The sequence below is a fragment of the Triplophysa rosa genome, linkage group LG2 (genome assembly GCF_024868665.1).
Source record: "Triplophysa rosa linkage group LG2, Trosa_1v2, whole genome shotgun sequence".
Classification (NCBI taxonomy): domain Eukaryota; kingdom Metazoa; phylum Chordata; class Actinopteri; order Cypriniformes; family Nemacheilidae; genus Triplophysa; species Triplophysa rosa.
The window spans coordinates 29879921-29898099 of NC_079891.1; the positions used below are offsets into that span (position 1 = coordinate 29879921).

The following is an 18179-nucleotide window of genomic DNA, read 5'->3' on the forward strand; positions in this document are numbered from 1 at the left end:
TGGAAGAATTTTGCTTCCATACGTTATAAAGCATAGCATATATCATACTTTTCACTCAACTACATTTGATAAATACATGTCAATTTTGCTTTAAAAACAGTACATTAATACTTTCTTAATTTTCCTTAAGTATTTTTCAAAAAAATTGTTTTACTTGAGTAAAAGTGAGATAGTAGATTTTTAATGTACTTAAGTAATAAATAAACACAACAATTTTATTTTATGAAATGTAGTGGAGTAAAAAATATAATATATGCTTTGTAATGTAGTGAAGTAAAAATTTCCCAAAGTAAAAAAAACCTCAAGTCCTTCACACCTCTGGTTTGAATCTAGTTTGCGTCGTATATCCTTATCTTCTTTCTCACCAATAATTTCTTGTATCCCCACTACTGTGTCTGTTAGTAAAATGTTGTGCCTTCATTAAGATTTGTTTGTATATGTTTTGACAAATAGTTCGGTGAGTGGGAGGCATGTCTATGCTGAGACAGATTTCACACACAATTTCCAAAAACAAGAATAGTAACCTAAAAATACAAATTCTGTCATTATTTACTTAACCTCGCCATTACAAACAAACCCATATAAGTTTCCTTTTTAAAAGTTTGAAGACTGACTTGATCTGTTTTTTGTCTAATGAAAAGATCAAAGAAGACCAACTTTTTGTTTTGTTTCTAACCCAAATGCTTTCCATTTTTTTGAAGGGGTGCGTTTGCTTCCTTTTAGTGCTTGAAATAGTGTATTAAGTCCTCATTCATTATAACTGCATGAAAAATAAAGACCAACTCAATGTTCCCAATGTCTCCTCTTGTATTTCACGGTAGAAAGAAATTCATACAGGTTTGAAATGACATGTGGTTGTGTAAATGATGACTCAATTTTCTTTCTTGGGTAAACCCATCCTTAAAACGTTGAACAGCTTATGAACACAGTGACGTAAGGCACATCCTGTTTTGTAGGTTTTTCTCTGATTGGCTGCGCTCTATTCAAAAGACAGCTCTGAATGAGAATAATGCTGTGAGTTTGTCAGAGTAGAGGAGACATCCATGCATAATTTAGCAGTGTAATGAATGCAGGACGTCTGTGTGTGCTTGTGTCAAAATGATCAAGCTCTTAAGAAGATGTGGAGAGATCGCTTCCTCATTGAAAGAGACAGGATCTGTCCGGTGACGACTGTCTTTGTGTGTGTGTCTGTAAAACAATATACTATATCAGTCTAAATGAGTTATATTTATACATATACAAAGAAAAAAGGCATGTGTATGTATAAACATGATATCTCTCTCTCATTTTCACTTCCTCTCTCTTTCCCTGGAGGGTGAGCGATAAAGACCTGGCATCTCAGACTGGCCCCAGTGGCATTTGGAACTGTCACAACCAACCAATGAGAATCCTCCGGAATAGGAGGTTGCCACGGGGACCATGAGGGTTGCCAAGGCGCCTCTCAGAACGCCTGTCCTGCTCCCGTCACTCAAATACAAAACCAGACTAGGGTTTGAGTCGTAGGGACTCTTTTACGCCAGACTGTTCCTGTCATGGCAGCCCAGGGCCCAATGCGTCGCCCCCAGCCCTTAAATCCATATGTATCAAAATGACTGCGTATATCTTTGATGAGCACCGTCAACTATGAAAGTAGTACAAACGCATTTTCTTTACATGACCCATAAACAAACTCTGATGCTTAGAGCGTGTGTGTTTGCGATTTGCTTGTTTGTTGGTTGGTGTGGTATGTGGTAAATGCAGAATTACAGCACGCTAACACACGTTGTCCGTCGCGCAGACATCCAATGACATGGCTGTTTGTTCGGTGCCGAGGTTGCCTCGCCCTTTACGGCGTAATCTGCTAACTCACCTGGAGCCGACACGCGGCCAGACGAACCCCGCTAATCCACCTGTGTAATCCACCGCGTGTGTTTATACGCACGCGAGCGTTTAGTCTCAGGATAGGGAATTGATTTAGAAGGGTAAACTCCCCGTTCGGAGTCCCCAGTTAATTAAATGCCAATTGGATTGGCCTGTGGACCTGAATGCTTCCTGTGCTGTGTCCAGTCACACATACGCACACACACACACATTATCATGTGACCTTTCTATTGTGCTCATCTACAGAACAACACTTCTGGACTTTTGAACTGGAATATCAATAGGCAGAATCGCCTCATTTATGTGCCCATGTATGCGTGTGTGTGTGTTTTGTGATAAATGATAGGTGATGCTGCCATGATTGACTGCTGTTCTTTAATAATGCAGATTTACGGTGACACTAATTATAATGATAATAAAGCTGGGTTAGAATGTGCCATGTGACTTATATTAGGAAAGCATGTGATCACCGACCTGAGATACATTACATAAACATGTATTCATCCGGCAGCAACCTGGTGCCCTGCTCGAGGGTACAACAGTAGTATTGTAGCTTATGAAACTTCCCTTTTGAGATTTGAACCCACCCCCTATAGTTACCTTCTGAGGTCTTTATCTATTATGTCACAACACCGTTGAAATGATATGAATATTAAGAATTTGATTAGGTTCATTGCATATGGTTCTTCATCTGCTCATGCGGTCTCATATGCACTCAGACATGCCTAAAAAAACAAAAGCTGTTTTTAGCTGTGTTACACAATAGTAGAGATGTTACATAAGAGGTGAGGAGCAGCTGTGTTGGGACTATGGCAGCAGGCGATTGTACCCAGATGTTCTCAAATGATTGTAAAAGCAGGAGCTTAGAAATGTTTGGAATGAAAACCTCATGTAGTACCATAGTAACCATAGTGAATGAGTCCTTATGACTTAAAGCCCCCGTGAACCGGAAGCTGCGATCGTTTTTCTTTGCGTATTTTGACGCATTTCTGAGTGAAATGGAATTTTGAATGAGAAAAATAGTGGGCGTGGCTTTCGTCTTTCTCTGCGATTTGATTGGATGTATAAAAACAGCCATTGCATTTTGAAATGGAACTGGCATCAGACTGACAGTTATAGGGAAGTAGTCAACGGATGCTCCACCCAAGCCGTCTATCTTACGTCATCTAAGATGGATAGTCATTACGGAACGGAAGAGCATTTTCAGATTTTAACTAAAGATTATGAGGGCACACGCTTTTTAAAAACGGAATGACCCACATTGATAAACTATTTACAATAAACGCTGCAATATTTCATGAAAAAATAGGCGTTGTCATTTTTTATTTCACTGGGACTTTAAAGGGGAAAATTGGGCTAGTTGTCACACTTTTCACTTTTGGGAATATTTGTCAAGGGTGCTGTGTTTTTGAAAGTTTGTTTTTATAAAAGCATATATCTTACAGTCATATCTTCAAAAAACATTTGAAAGATTGTGTGTAAAATCCTAAATGTCTTAAAGATCTTAACATATATCTTATTATAAGCCTTTAAAGTCTTATTATAAAATGTTAACGATTATTTAAATCTCAAAATAAAAATCTTACGAGCCTTTATGCACAATTAAAAACATTTCTTGAAACAACAAAAACCTGAAGTTTAACAAAAGAAAAAACATTATTAAGAATAAGAATAAAATTCTTCTTATTAAAAATAAATCATTGTTAAAACAAATTGTGTAATTGTATCAATGATCTTGCCCTGATGTTTAAATGTTATACTTATTTTATATTCTATATATCTTGCCTCAATATATCCCAGTTTGCTGCACTCAGAAGAAAGACCTTGTGTGTTCTGTTCTGTTCTTTATTTTGTGGATACGGTGAGATAATTCATTATACAGTGAAAAGAGCAGCGTTGTGTGTTTACTCCTAATGAATCTCTGTCTCTGGCCACTAAAGGTCATGTTCTTTTACCTCAGTAACCTATTTACATCACCTGGTTTTTGCTTACAGATATAAGGCAGCAAGGCAAAAATAAATCTGCTTTACAAACAGAGCGTCTCTGTGTAAGAAACGGAGATATTAAACATGTGTGTTTGATACATTCACAGTGAACTGTCTGGCGTGACCCAAGATGTCATGGTTTGGCTCTTCTGGATATGTCGTAATGATAATCTTTTGGGGGCAAAAAAGCATCAGTTTCTGTTGATGTCACTGTCTTGTCTTGACTTCATTCTTTTGGGTCTCTGAAGCGATTAGTCACATGTCATTTATGGCTCAGGTGATTGGCTCTAAAAGTTGTTTGTGCCCAGTAACAAAGATGGCAGCAGGCAGGTCGGATATGTCTGAGCGGTCATGCACCAGCCAGTCGTATGCCGTTTAGTTCTCACAAACATCTTTCTCCAGGTATTATCTGTGGCATCATTACTGTATGCCATGCCATGACTAAACTGATGTTCTAGAGCCACATTTTTAACACTAAGCGATCAATTGCAAAATGTTTATCTGCATCTTCTTATTGCTGAGCACATTTTAATCTGAATACAGATTGTTTCAGGTGGACAGAATATAAAGGAGTACAATCTGTGAAGAAAAAAAGCTCTTTTTAACAATCATCATAAATCATGAACCAGAAGTTTTAATGTTTTTCTCTCTCTTGAGGGCAGACCGAACTCTGAATTAATATTAATACAGAACCCTCGGAATAAAGTGAGTGAACTCCACAGAGACAAAGGTACAGCACTCCATATGTTGGGGAATCTCACCTCTGCTGTTTATAATGTCATTGAGAGGCAGTAATAGTGATGTGTGTTAATAAAGTCTGCAGTTTCTTATCAAGGTGACAAATACCTGAGTCAGCAGTGAGGTAGAGCAGACAGCGATGTACAGTATTAATAAAAACACTGTGTACGTAGTCCACATACTGTACACACTAATATATAATATAGACTTCAATGTCTACCTTCTCATCTGTATCAAAACTGAACTTAGAGGCAATATTGTATACTGGAAGATTACATATATATCAGCAGCAGTTTACTAGTGGCATTTTTTGAGCATACATTCTAAGTATATAGGGCATATTTGTGACTTTTTGACTTATTTTTTTAATACTGGAATCCCACAATTGTAGTGCAATTGCATTTAAATGCAAACGTAAGCAGCCATGCTTGAAAATCACAAACCCTCCATAGCTGGAAAACGAGCAGTCTTGAGACGACACCCTGAAAAGCGGGAACCTGCACCCCCCTGTGGTTGCTTTTCTAAATTTGGATGTCGAATTAGTACTAAATATTAATGCGTGTCATTTGCTCGGGATTTTATAACTAGTACTAGACATTATTTATTAAAGGGCTTGTAAAAATGCAATAGGTTATGATTTAGGGGATGGTATTTTCCAAATTGAAAATCTGAGTTTGAGCATAATTTGTAATATTACGCTCAAGTTAATAATTTACTATTAAGAACATTAAGCATGAATTAAGGGTGTGTTGTTTAAGGTGTTGAAATACTGTGCTCTTAATTTCCTTAGAGTCCAGTATGGGGAAGGCATTAATTTCATGGTGGTGAAGCCCAGTAATCTGGCAGCATGGGAAATCAAGCAAGAAGTTGTGCCTGGCTCCTCCTCCCTCTCTATGTTCTGCCAGAGGACAGCTAGCTCCACCAATGAGAAGTAAGTACCATGGTGATGTAACTGTTCATATATATTAGAAAATTGCTCATTTAATGTTCATATGGTGAATTTCATGCAATTTGTTAAGAACAGTCATTTAGCATTAAGTTATTTTAAAGGGCCAATTCACCCTAAAATGAAAATTTTGTCATCATTTACTCACTCTCCTGTCATTTCAAACCTATAAAACTTTCGTTTTTCTGCAGAACACAAAAGAAGATATTTTGAAGAATGTTGGTAAGCGAACAATGGCGGTACCCATTGACTTCTATTGTATGCAGCCAAAACCAATGCAAGTCAATGTGTACCGCCATTGTTCGGTTACCAACGTTCTTCAAAATAGCATCTTTTGTGTCGCACAGGTTGTAAAAGACACGTGGATGAGTAAATGATGACAGACTTTTCATTTTCTGGGTGACTTTAATGTGAAGATAATTGTGATTTAAATTGTAAAGTGTTTATTCAACGCAAAAGAATGTCATTTATTTCCTTTATGCTCTGACACAGAAAATGTTGTACATTGGTGTGAGCATCAGAATGCTTAGTGGTCTAAATGACTGTTTTGTTCTGTTCAGTTTTTGGGTCGGTAGAGAAAACGAGACGCAAAGCATCTTTGACACTTCAGACTGTTGCAGAAGGAACGATTAGCTCCGAGGCTTCTTAATCTGAACTCCTATTTCGTTTTGTGCCAATCACAGGCTCTTTTTCTTCCTATGAGGAGAGTCTCCTCTTCAGTGTAACAAATTCCACCTGAGTGCTTTTTAATCACCGCACACACTCTTTGATTGATTAAGCCCCACGAGTCCTCCTCCCTGGATTTGCCAGTGCGTTCGCCACGTCTCCGACATCCACTCCGCATTCTCGACTATTCAGCGGTTCCTCAGCATCTCCTTGGCTGCCTTCTCAGCTGTCCTCGTCTCGTGCAAATTAGCTCCTCTCGGCCCCCCTCGTCTCCCTGTAGCAGTCACCCTGACGACGGCTTCACCGTTAGCGCCGCTCTAGGTTAGCTCCCCGAGCGGCGTTAGGAAAGAGGAACGCCGAATGGGAATTCTAATAGACGTTTCTGCGATTTATGGGAGTCTGTCCTGATATCCAAAGCATGTAGAAATCTCCCAACGGCATGCGGAGGGAGAAATTTACGACCCGAGCGTCACCCTAAAGCTGTCATCGTCGCCGGTAATTGCTCGCCGCTCGTACTGGTGTGGTTTTTATATGGTGGGGAAAATTGGTTCCTGCACTTAAATGCTTCTTCTGATTCAGTTGTTGTGAGTCACACGCTGACAGGAGAGATGGAGCAGGAGAAGATGAATAATGAGAGAAAAAAGACTAGCTTTTATTAGTTTTGCCGGTCGCACGTTTAGCTGTCGCATAAATACAGCACCTGTAGGGCTTTACAATGGTGCACTTCACTCGCGGTTGCGACAAAAATGCCTAGACAAATGTTCCTTTCTTGCAACATGTAACATAAACAATGAGTGATGTCTAACTTGCTATCGCCAAATCTCAAGTGCTCAGACTTTTGAATGATGTTGCTTGCACGTTTTCAGGATTGAATGATCTGTAGAAGCCACGGGAAAACATTTTTGATACTACTTATAGGTGTGTGTTTAAGTAAAATGATTTTTGTTTCATTCTATTACCTGGTCAAATATTTCTCCCAAATGACAACATGCAGAAAATTGAAATGGGACACACTAAACAAAAAATGCAATGTTTGCAGATCTTGAATACTGCAAAGAAAACAAGTTCATATTTGTGTTTATATAACACGGGACTAATGTTTTACATTTATTTTAGTATCAGTTCAAAATATAAATATTTCAAGAAATAAGCCTGACTTTTATTCACAGCATTCGTGTGTCTTGGCATTCTCTCTGTCTTTCACATTGCTGTTGGGTGACTTTGTCATTCCTGAGGTTTGTTTCTGTTGGAATTCAACAGACACTGGAATTGAATTGCCACAATACAGAAATGAAGATTAAATGCAAAACTGGAGTGGTCTCTTAAATTTTTCCCCGGCTAGATTGCTAAAATCTGGAACCTTTTAATAATGTTTATGGGTAATAGGTTTGAAGTATGATTATTAAAGTTGACATGAATTACCTTTCACTTGTTGTGCGCCCTTCCACGGTATGATAAGACAGTAAAAAAAATGATAAAGTAATAACAATCATTGTTAACCATTAGCAATCATCATCATTTTTTCAACCATACTCTTCTGTGTGCTAAGACATTTTAATTTGTGATAATTGTACTAAGGAGATGCACAGCGACAACACGTTTGATTTTTCTGATATTTTCAAATATCAGCTTTTTTTCCTTTTCAGAATAAGATTTTAATCACGGTGCCAATAAGTCCACACAGCTCAACTAGGAAGTGAAGCTATCAGTAGCTTTGTGTCACCTGGCCTTTATCGTTGACTACGGCTCTTCGGAATACTGAAATACCTTTGGATGTTTGCGGCAGGTAACCTTCAGGTCACACCTTATCAGTCTGACTGTTATAACCCAGAGAAATCTAAACAGAGAGAGCGAGACGGATGACAGGAGGAGAAAGGACTAACGCTCGCCGTATTGATTTACTGCCACACGCGAGCACGCTGAATGTATTTCCCCTGGTTGTGCAGCCATAGCTAATGAAAATAAGAGGAAATACAATTAGAGAAGTCCATGGGTCATTGAGAGCTGAGAGAGAGTGTGGACCACAGAATGGAGTTTGTATACAATGGGTTTGGACTCTGTGCAAATACAGTATATGAGTAAGTGTGATAATGAAAAGCCCAATTCTTCCTCACTTACTTGAATAAATAGTTCACTCACTGTCATGCTGTTTTCAACCCATGTGACTTGCTTTCTATAGACGAATGCAAAAAGGAGATGCTAGACAGAGTGTATGTGGAAATCTAGACCACTTCGTAAGATGTAAACACTGGTCCTGAAGCATGTCCGGTTTCATATTTTATTTTGAAATCTTGCATATAATTACATTTTAAAGATATTCGTTTAACATTTTGATTTGGTTATAAAAGTTCTGTTGGTTGTATTTTGTTCAAACGTTTGTGTAGTGTGAAAAAACTGAAAAACTGACCAGCGTTGGGTCAACGTTGCTTACATTTTCCAAAGCGGTCACGAGATTGGGTTCAACAAGAACGAGACCAGATTTTTAGACTTTTTTTAGGTCTTTTCAGATGTTTTTTAAGGTTATTCACATTAAAAACACAAAATGCAAAAATGTAGGCATTTTAAAATCGATTTTAACTTTATGTAACAAATTAAACTTCTATTTTAAGGAATTATATTTTGCAGTAATAAACAATATGTAAACACTGCAAAATGTTTTGCTTTTAGTAAAGAGCTGTGGTTGTTTTCTCTATATGCGTATTTACATAGAAAAACGGTGGGAAAGTAGCGCAGCTGGATGGAAAAATGTAGTTGTCTTTGAATGGCTGGGCCGGTCACTGTAGCTCACAGCATGCACATACTTTGTGCAGTTATTAGCGTGTTCTGTACATTAATGAAAACAGGTCGCACCACAACAAAACATGTACTCTCACAAATGCTCCCAAATAGGGATATTTTGGCCGATAACCGATAACTCTTTAAAGGGATAGTTCACCCAAAAATGAAAATTGTATCATCATTTACTCACCCTCAGGCTGTTCCAAACCTGTATAAATTACTTAACACAAACACAAACGAAGATATTTGGAAGAATTTCAGAAGCCAAACAGATCTCATCCCCCATTGACTGCCATAGGAAAAATAAATACTATGTTTGCTTACTGACATTCTTTCAGATATCTTCCTTGAGTTTAGCAGAACAAAGAAAAGTATACAGGTTTGTATCAATCTAAGGGTGAGTAAATGATGATAGAATCTTCGGTGAATTTTTGGGTGAACTGTCCCTTTAACATTGGAAGCTGATTACCGATATATTGGCTGATATACAGTATCTAAATATGAATATAAAATTCCCTAAGGCTGAAACAAAATGCAAAAAGTGGACAACTGCTTTTATTTGAAAACATTCACTGCAGAAAACAAGGTAACCGTTAGTTCTCTTTTTCCCTGAAAATCATGTACCAAGCCTTCTTTACACTAGTTAACGATTCTTCCACCTTCAAACTTTTCTGGTATATTTTTTATTTAATAAACAAATTATAGACGTTTGTAGCGAGGAAAGCGGGACGAGAGCCGTGGGGCAACGAGGCGGGGCCGGTGGCGTGAGTGATAGTGGAAATCAGCTGTGCGCACACCGGTCCCGCATGTCTCACGGAGGAGATCGGGAGCATAAGAGGACGAGCGACAGGACTGCTGACGAGAGAGGACCGGGCCCGGACATGTGTTAAGTTTGTATTTATGTTCTTGTGGCCGGCAGTCGACCGTGAGGTGGCTGCCGGCCCTTTTATTTCCGTGTTATTGTTTGTTTATTTTGATTAAAATATATTGAATGTTCGCCGGTTCCCGCCTCCTTCCTTACCTACTTTGAACTGTGTTACATTGGTGCCGAAACCCGGGAGGAAGGAGGGACATGCTGTCGAAGAGCCCTCGCCGCCGAGGGGCATGGCGGTGCTGAGGAGTTCGGAGGGACGTCCGCCAGCGGCTGCCCGAGGCGGTGGTGCTGGAGCAAGTATGCGTCGGCTGGGACGGAGAGCTCGCTGCCGTGCTCCTGGGTCGAGGTGGAGTGGCTGCCGTCCGAGAAGGAGCGGAGGAGTCGTGGCCGTTGCCCGTGGGCCGGAGCCTGCTGCCGTCCGCCATGAAGGGGAGGAGCGGGAGACGGCAGACTCGCTGCCGGCTGCCCTCAGCCGGAGGAGCCATCGCCGGCCGCCAGGGGGCGGAGGAGGATCGAGCCGTCCACCGAGCGTCCAGTACCACCACATGGCACCACGAGGAAGAGCCTCTCGGCTGGCTGAGGACCGAGCGACACATGAGTGTCGGGGAACCGGACCAAAATTTTTTTTTCTCTCGTCCCTGTCGCTCCTGGTGCTTCCGTCTCCGTTCTCTCGCCTCATCGGTGCATACCCCCAGGGGCTGTGGATGCCGAGACTGGCTCCCCGGGGGGGGAGTAAGCACAGTCTCGTTGGTACCCCCCAGCCTGTGAGGGGCGATGGGGGTATGTAGCAAGGAAGGCGGGACGAGAGCCGTGGGGCAATGAGGCGGGGCCGGTGGCATGAGTGAGTGATAGTGGAAATCAGCTGTTACAACGAAGGTGGGACGTTACAACGTTCTTCCAGAGCAACCCAGAAAAATGTTCTTAATAGCCACATGTCTAACAGGTCTCAAGACGGAAAGCATTCAGACATCAGTCTGATTCAAACAATATGCTTTAGTTCCTATAATTTACACATTCATACTGTATATACTGTACCTACATAATGTACCTACATCAACAATGTTTTGCTAATAGCAGTAAGTGAATGATCATGACAGAAAGACAGTACTGTACTGGAATTTAAGTGTGAGCAGCGTGCAGCTGAAGGAAGTTATCCAGATGAAATGATTTATCAGCTATAATATATCGGCCTAAATTTGATTATCTACCGTTATGGTAGATAATTTATCGTGCATCCCTACTCCCAAATATATTTTGAGGATGCACAGGTTAAATTTAGGGAGACTATGCGACTAAAATGGTGGCAATTTCGATCCCTGCACTCCATCATGCCAATAAATCGAGGATATTGTGTTCTAGCGAGACCAGTCGGATATCGCGAGACATATCGGATATTGTGAGATCTCGTGCCACAAGATCTTATCACACCCCTGCTGTGATGTTATCCTAAAGACAATAACTTTATATTTTCATTTTGGTTCTCTCCAGTTTCTCTGATTCGCTAATTGATTGTGTGGTGGTGTTTGATCGATTCAGTAGAGGGGTGACAGGAGGGAGTGAGGGGGAAATGAGATCACCGTCATTTTCTTTTTTGGTAAATGTAGATTCACAATAGATGATGGTACTGTGTAACGTTGTTATCAGCTGAACCACAGGACAGTGTTTGTCTGATCACTGTCAGCAGATGCAAGGTGATCCATCTTTGCCACGTACCGCATGACTAATGTATCACGCTTGTAACAAGTGTATTTATGTGCTGAAGGCTAGAGAGAGAGAGAGGAAGAGAGGGAACTGCTTGTCTTCCAGAATGCTCCACTGAAGCATACTGTTGTAGTACGGCAACCCCTGACCCTGCAAGAGTTTACAAGTGAATGCTTTTAGATCCAAGTCTTCAAGTCAACCGAGGGAGAGTTTTTGTCTTTATCACTGTGTTTCAAAATTAAGCATGCAGCCTTTTCACTTCTGCTCTTCTTTTTTCATTGTGCATCGATTGTGAATTAGGGATGGACAGGATGGTTGATTAGACAAGTCCAAAAAAAAGGAAAAATCCAATCCAACATCAGTATGATAAAATAAAGAATGAACCTTTTTTTACAGAGAAGCACCACTCACCCATAAGGCAGACAGGGTACAGCCTGGTTAGATGGTCAGTCCAGGTCAATTATGTGACTCCAAATAACCAGATATGCAATTTGGACTTTGGGGAAACAACATAACAATCAAAATGTAAAAACTGATTATGCATAAAGATAAATATAATTTTCTGAAAAATGTTCAGATTTGTCCTCAGGCCACTATTTCATTTTAAAAGTGACTGTTTTGTGTTAGTGTGTATGAAGTGACTAATCCCCCCAAACCCCACCATTTCCACTAGGGGCGCTACATTGTTCAAACACTCCCCCCAGAAATGGATTGTTGCTCTTAATGTTGTCCCCCAGCACCCTGTGTGTATACATGTCACTTAAGTGGTGTTGCTTTAGGGTGGTTGTAAAGAGGCTTAGCCAGATAAACCTCTTTGTGGAATTATACGTGAGAAATATTCCTCACTCTACCACGGGCAAAGTAACTATATAAACAAAACAGTCTCTCGCTAAAACGTTTTTTTTGGTGCCCATTCAGGTAATTTGATTATCAACCAACTTCCGTAAGTGATTCTAGACCAACAGCAACTCCGCTGCGAGTTTATAAATCCATTCATAGTGTTTCGCTGCTCATAAATTGGTCTCTGATGCATGTTACAGTTCTCCAGGGTTAAATCACCGATTGTCTTGCTAGATTTGTGTTTGTAAGTGCGAGAAGGAGAGAGATGAAATGTTAGCAAAGACCCGGGGAGTACTTACACTGACTTATAGCTTATACCAGTGTTGTGTGCGATGTGTGTTCCCATTTAATGTTTTACTACAAAATAGCTCCTCCGAGGGCAGAGCACAGTCAGGCTTATAGACACAAAGAATGAATAATCGTATATTCGGATGTATATGAATTCAAAGGTTAAGCGACAAGGGGGTAACCAAATATTACAGATTTTGGCGATTTCTGTGCCTATGGTGGTTATGGCCCAGAGCACATTTAAAACACAATTAAAACACATATGATGTGGCTGTATCCCAGTTTGCATACTGTCTGCATAACATATTATGCAAAATTAAGATTAGTGTGCAATATTCAGCACCATTGAAATTGGAGCCCAGGGTTAAATTGCCCCAACCAGAAGCTTTAAACACATGCAGAGAAATTCAAGGTTTAAGATGTAGTTTTAAAATAAGTGTATGTAAATAGTATACACATATCTAAAATACTTGGTCAATTATGACACGTGATAAAAATATGTGTGTTATGACTGCTAAACTTTTACTTCACTTAAAAGGAACAGTTGACCCAAAAATGAAAATTCTGTCTTCATTTACTCACCCTCAAGTTGTTCCAAATATGTATAAATTTTGTTCTGATGAACACAGAGAAAGATATCTGGAAGAATGTTTGTACCAAAGAGTTCTTGGCCACCATTGACTTGCATAGTAGAAATCTTTTGTATATTTCGTTGTTCTGTTGAACACAAAAGAAGATATTTTGAAGAATGTAACAGTTCTGGGGCACTTTTGAGTGCCAATGGTGGCCAAGAATTTTCTGGTTACATTCTTCCCAATACTGTATTTTTCTAGGTGTATATCAGAAAAAAGAAATGTATAAAGATTTGGAACAACTCGATGGTGAGTAAATGTTTTTAATTTTTATTTTGGGGTAAACTCTCCCTTTAATAAAACTGTATTAACTCATTATGTGAATTTGTTAATTTATTTTGTAAGTAGCAATATAATAAGCAGAATAATGTACAATAATGTCCGACTGACTGTACATTATCTTTACTTAATAAACAAATGAACGAAATCGTCTTAGTTTAGACTTAAACCTATGTACTTTCTGCATAATAGAAAAACGCTAAATGAATGCAGTCTTTGTCTCTGTTAGCTAAGAGGAAAGTGGGATATCATTTGAATATAATTTGTGTTTATGTCCGGAATGCTTGAAGGCTGAAATATTCTTAGGCCGTGGATGTGCAGGAGTGTGAAAGTCCCTGTAGGTACATGGCCACAGATGTGTCTTCACTCTTGAAGTCGCTGAGGGCCTCGCGTGTCTATTTGTGTACTTCTGAGTCTGTTTGTTTGCTTAGGGGCTTCATGCGAAACACAGGTGTGTATTTTTATTAAATTGCAGTAATTTAAGGACAGAGAACATACCTCTAGGCCTCCTTCTAGCACCACCTCACGTCCCAACATAACACACACACATACCTGGAACATTTTTAATTGTGAAACGCCTCACCTTACTTTGTTAATTTTCCCCTTTTAGGTAAACATAAGTAAACAGCAGCTAATTTCTTTCATGCCCCTGAGACTGTTGTATTTTCTTATACATAACTGATTTCATTTGTAAATAATTAAAGGTAAAGTTTTAATAGATTACACAAAGTAAACTGTTCTAGAGAATTATTCATCACTCTTTATTTGGTTTGCTGCTGATCTATAGATGGTAGGAAGTTTTATAAGAGCTTTAAAGAACATATCAAGTGTTTCTCTTAACTACAAATTGAGGATCATAAAATTTGTTTGTATGAATTGTGTGCTGTATTAAATGAATGGTATACAAAAAATTTTTTTGTCAAAAGCTGTTCTTCTCTGTATATTGAAAGTAAATGGTGACCATGGCTGTTAAATAACATTTTTGAATGCTTTTGAATCAAGTTGCATGGATTATTTTAAGGATGCTTTTATCTCATAGTCTGAGTTTAACAGCACCAGTGTCCATTTACATTTATTTTATGGATTATCGTCATCTTTATCGTCATCTTATTTTGTGTTTCACGGAAAAGAGTGAAAAAAATCGATGACAATTTTCATTTTTGCATAAAATATTTTCAGATCATGTGTGCCATCCCAAATGATAAAGTTCCAATTGTTCCTGTATTGAAGTACTTGAAAAAGTCTCTATGGCAGACCTCTTAGCTTTAAACAGGATCAGCAGGATACATATGTATTACAGAAATAGTCATTTTAGGAATTATGCTAGACAGTTTGTTCATGTCTTAAATTTGGGCACACAATCTCCCCAAAAGATTTGACCCAGGCTTAGAGTTGGCTAAACGGGGGACACCGTGAAACCGTGGAATTGCTGGTTTTGAAATGGCCCACTGGACAAATTATTTGTGTAATCTATTACAAAAACCCTTCAACATTATAAGTGAAGAAAAGGGCTTATCTGTGTGTGTGATACCATCCATCTGGCATCTTTTGGTTTTTATCAGAGATCGGATTGTAAGGCCTGATGTACACCATGTAAAAACATTCGACTTGTGATACGATCTACCATTGGTAAATGGGGTCAGATGTATTTTGGAAGTAAATTATGACTTGTTCACAATGGATACTACATTACATGTAAAGTGTAAGCGCTATTTTTCCTGGTAAGGTTCCTGTTGTGTAAACGTCCTGTTATAGTTGAAAATTGTAAAAGAAAATCGTACGCGTCAAGTAAATTCGTGAGGTCTTTATATATGCTCGTTGTTGTTGAATGGGTTTAATGGAGCAGAAATCAGCGGAGTTAAAAAAATGTTACTCCTGCACTCATGATACAGTTATTAGAGTTAATTAGTATCATAAATGGCTCCTTTTATCTCAAAGGGAAAGAGAGAGAGATGCTCTCCATCTGCCAGCTTGAGAGTTTTTCCGCTCTCGTTGCACTAGGAATTGCACATATGGACTCAGGTGAGTGTTGTTTTCTAGTACATAAAGCTGAAAATAACCATAGGAACATTTTCTCTCATTCTCTCTCTTTCTTTAATTTCCACAGTCTCTGAGAGACCCCTCTATGTGTGCTGTTTTCTGTTCTTTATGCATGTCTAGATATGTACTTGAACCTGACCCGTCAGACAAGCTCAGTCTTAAAGGAACAGTTCATCTAAAAGTGATACAGTTCGTCCTCAGGTTGTTCTAAACCATGAAAGGAAATTGAAGGAAAAGGAATTGAAGGCCGCAAGACCGCTAATCCACACGAGGTGTGCCATTCGTGATATTTGTGTCTGTGTTTAGATACTTCAAAATTCCTGCAAAGAGGTGTTGGAACAAAATGTAAACGAATGTGAGTAAATAATGACAGAAATTTCATTTATGGGGGAACTGTACCTTTAAGTGCTCACAGTTCTACACCTCTGTTCCTATCGGATAGCAGGTGTTCAACTATTCTCTTACCTTTTTCCTTACTTATTTCCCTCTTATTTCTCTTGCATCTTCTCTTTTGCTACAACAAAGGGAAATAAGAGAAGCTCTCCTGCTTTTATGAAGAATATCCTTCATCATGTGAATCAAACACGACCTTGTCCCTGATTGTGCTTCCGCGGGTCTCTCATGACTGGCTTTACACGGGGGAACAGACATCACGTCTTTAGTGGCTCTTTTAACTCTAGAGTTAGTGAAGTGTTGTTATTTCAGTTTGTCAGCTTAGGAATAAAAAGGTGAACATTTACAAGGGCAAAAGTTTAATAGCACTCTTTGAAATTTGAATATTTGCATAGATTTGTGTTGTTCTGTGAATATTATTCATTGTTATTGGAATATTTTATTTTCTGTCCCAGTTTAACGTGCAGTGTGTTGTTTAGCATCACAAGTGGCACAGACACTGCACATTTTACCTTTAAGAACTACATACATGTAAACCTGCTCTACACTTAGCATTGTTTAAACATTTTGCTACTTGTTTTCACTAAAACAGGGGTTCCCAAAGTAAGGATCGGGACCCCCCGGGGGGTGGCAAGGCCGCGAGGGTGGGGTCGCAAGATGATTTCCAGAAATATTTTTTGAATTCTTGGAATAGCGTATTTAATCAATAAGTGTAACAAAACATAAAAATAGTAGTTAAGTTAAAAATTAAACCATGCAAATAAAAAGCCGTCAGCCTTTGGAATTTCCTCCCCCTCGATCGTGACCCCTGAGGTGATTACGTCACATTAGCAACCGCGTTAGGTGAGGTGCAGCAAGTCACTTTACAGCACCACGTTAAACATTCCCATATGTGCACGCAGATTATTTTTAGGATATTTTTATTTGTCGAAATGAATCGTTTGTTAATATCGACCAAAGACAACACAGGGAGGCCAGCGGAGGAGGGCGGAGAAGCGCCGCAGACAGAAAGGCCATCGTCCTCAGGTACGAAAGGAGGCCTGCGTTTGCATAAAGAGGACATCCATCAGCACTCGAATCAGTTTGATGAAATTTGACCATCTGTAGTAATAGTTAATGGTTTATGTATAACAACAAGTAAAATAATGAGTAAATAACTATAAAGTCATTTTATGTTAGACTGTGTACTTTTGTGTTTTCATCATGTGCTTTTGTATAGACCTAATTAGCGCTTGTGCGCAGTTGTGTGCAATGTTTGTATACTTTAGCCTCCTCCGAGGATAGTGGCGGTCTCGAGGCAGTGTTATTTTGGGGGTCGCGGGCTGAAAAGTTTGGGAACCCCTGCACTAAAACAACAAGCCTACATGAGAGAGACATGAGAGGCATGTCTTACCGATTGTTTCAGACAGGTTAATAATACCGGTTTGTGGCTAATCGTATAAATCAAGCCGGCAGGTCTGGTGCCATCATGACTAAATTACTGTTCGCCTGATTTCTCTTCTGCATTTTTCAGATGGTTTGAAAACGACAGGCCTTTTAATTGCCATCTTTCATAAGCCTCATTTTTCAGACGTCCCTTTGTGCTTTTCTGAACGGAACGTCAAGGAAATTCTGGCTGATTGAGCAGGTGCGCTCTCATATCCGCTGGTCGCTTCTGTCCAAATGATCATTTAGACTTTTCATGCCTAATATTCTCTGTCTCATTAATGAAATTTCTGCCCATTGGGCTGAACGCTGCAGGCATCTAACAGATTCCAGTTTGTTTTTACTTATGATATGGTTGAAATATGAAGTGTGTCGTTTTTTAATTGCTAAAATGCTTTCTGCTTAGTTTAATGTGTTAAACTAAGGCATCTGTAGGTTGGCTTTTATAGCTCAGGAGTTTTTGTTTATGGAATTGAAGAACTCAAATAATTGAATGTAACTAAAAAAAAACTGTAACCTCTGCAACTTTAGAGAATCACTCATATGTCACTTTTTTCAGATGAGACATGTAAGAAACAGAAGACTTGTAAACCAATGTCTCTGTTTAATTTCACTTCTGTCAAGGAGACACAATTGAGATATTAAAGAGATTTCAGATTTTTTGTGGACAATAAAAAGCAGACATCACAAATGTACCCTCAACTCTAAGACTTACACAACTCTTCTCCATTAAG

General features: G+C 39.2%; 1 protein-coding gene across 2 annotated transcripts in view; it reads left to right on the top strand.

Annotated features, from left to right (window-relative positions):
* si:dkey-215k6.1 (transmembrane protein 132C) overlaps nt 1–18179 on the top strand; it is a 168377-nt gene that overhangs the window by 79065 nt on the left and 71133 nt on the right. For both annotated transcript variants that reach the window (XM_057361482.1, XM_057361490.1), the window contains one exon: nt 5374–5514. In XM_057361482.1, coding sequence (XP_057217465.1) covers nt 5374–5514 — 141 coding nt within the window. The remainder of the gene's footprint in view (nt 1–5373; nt 5515–18179) is intronic.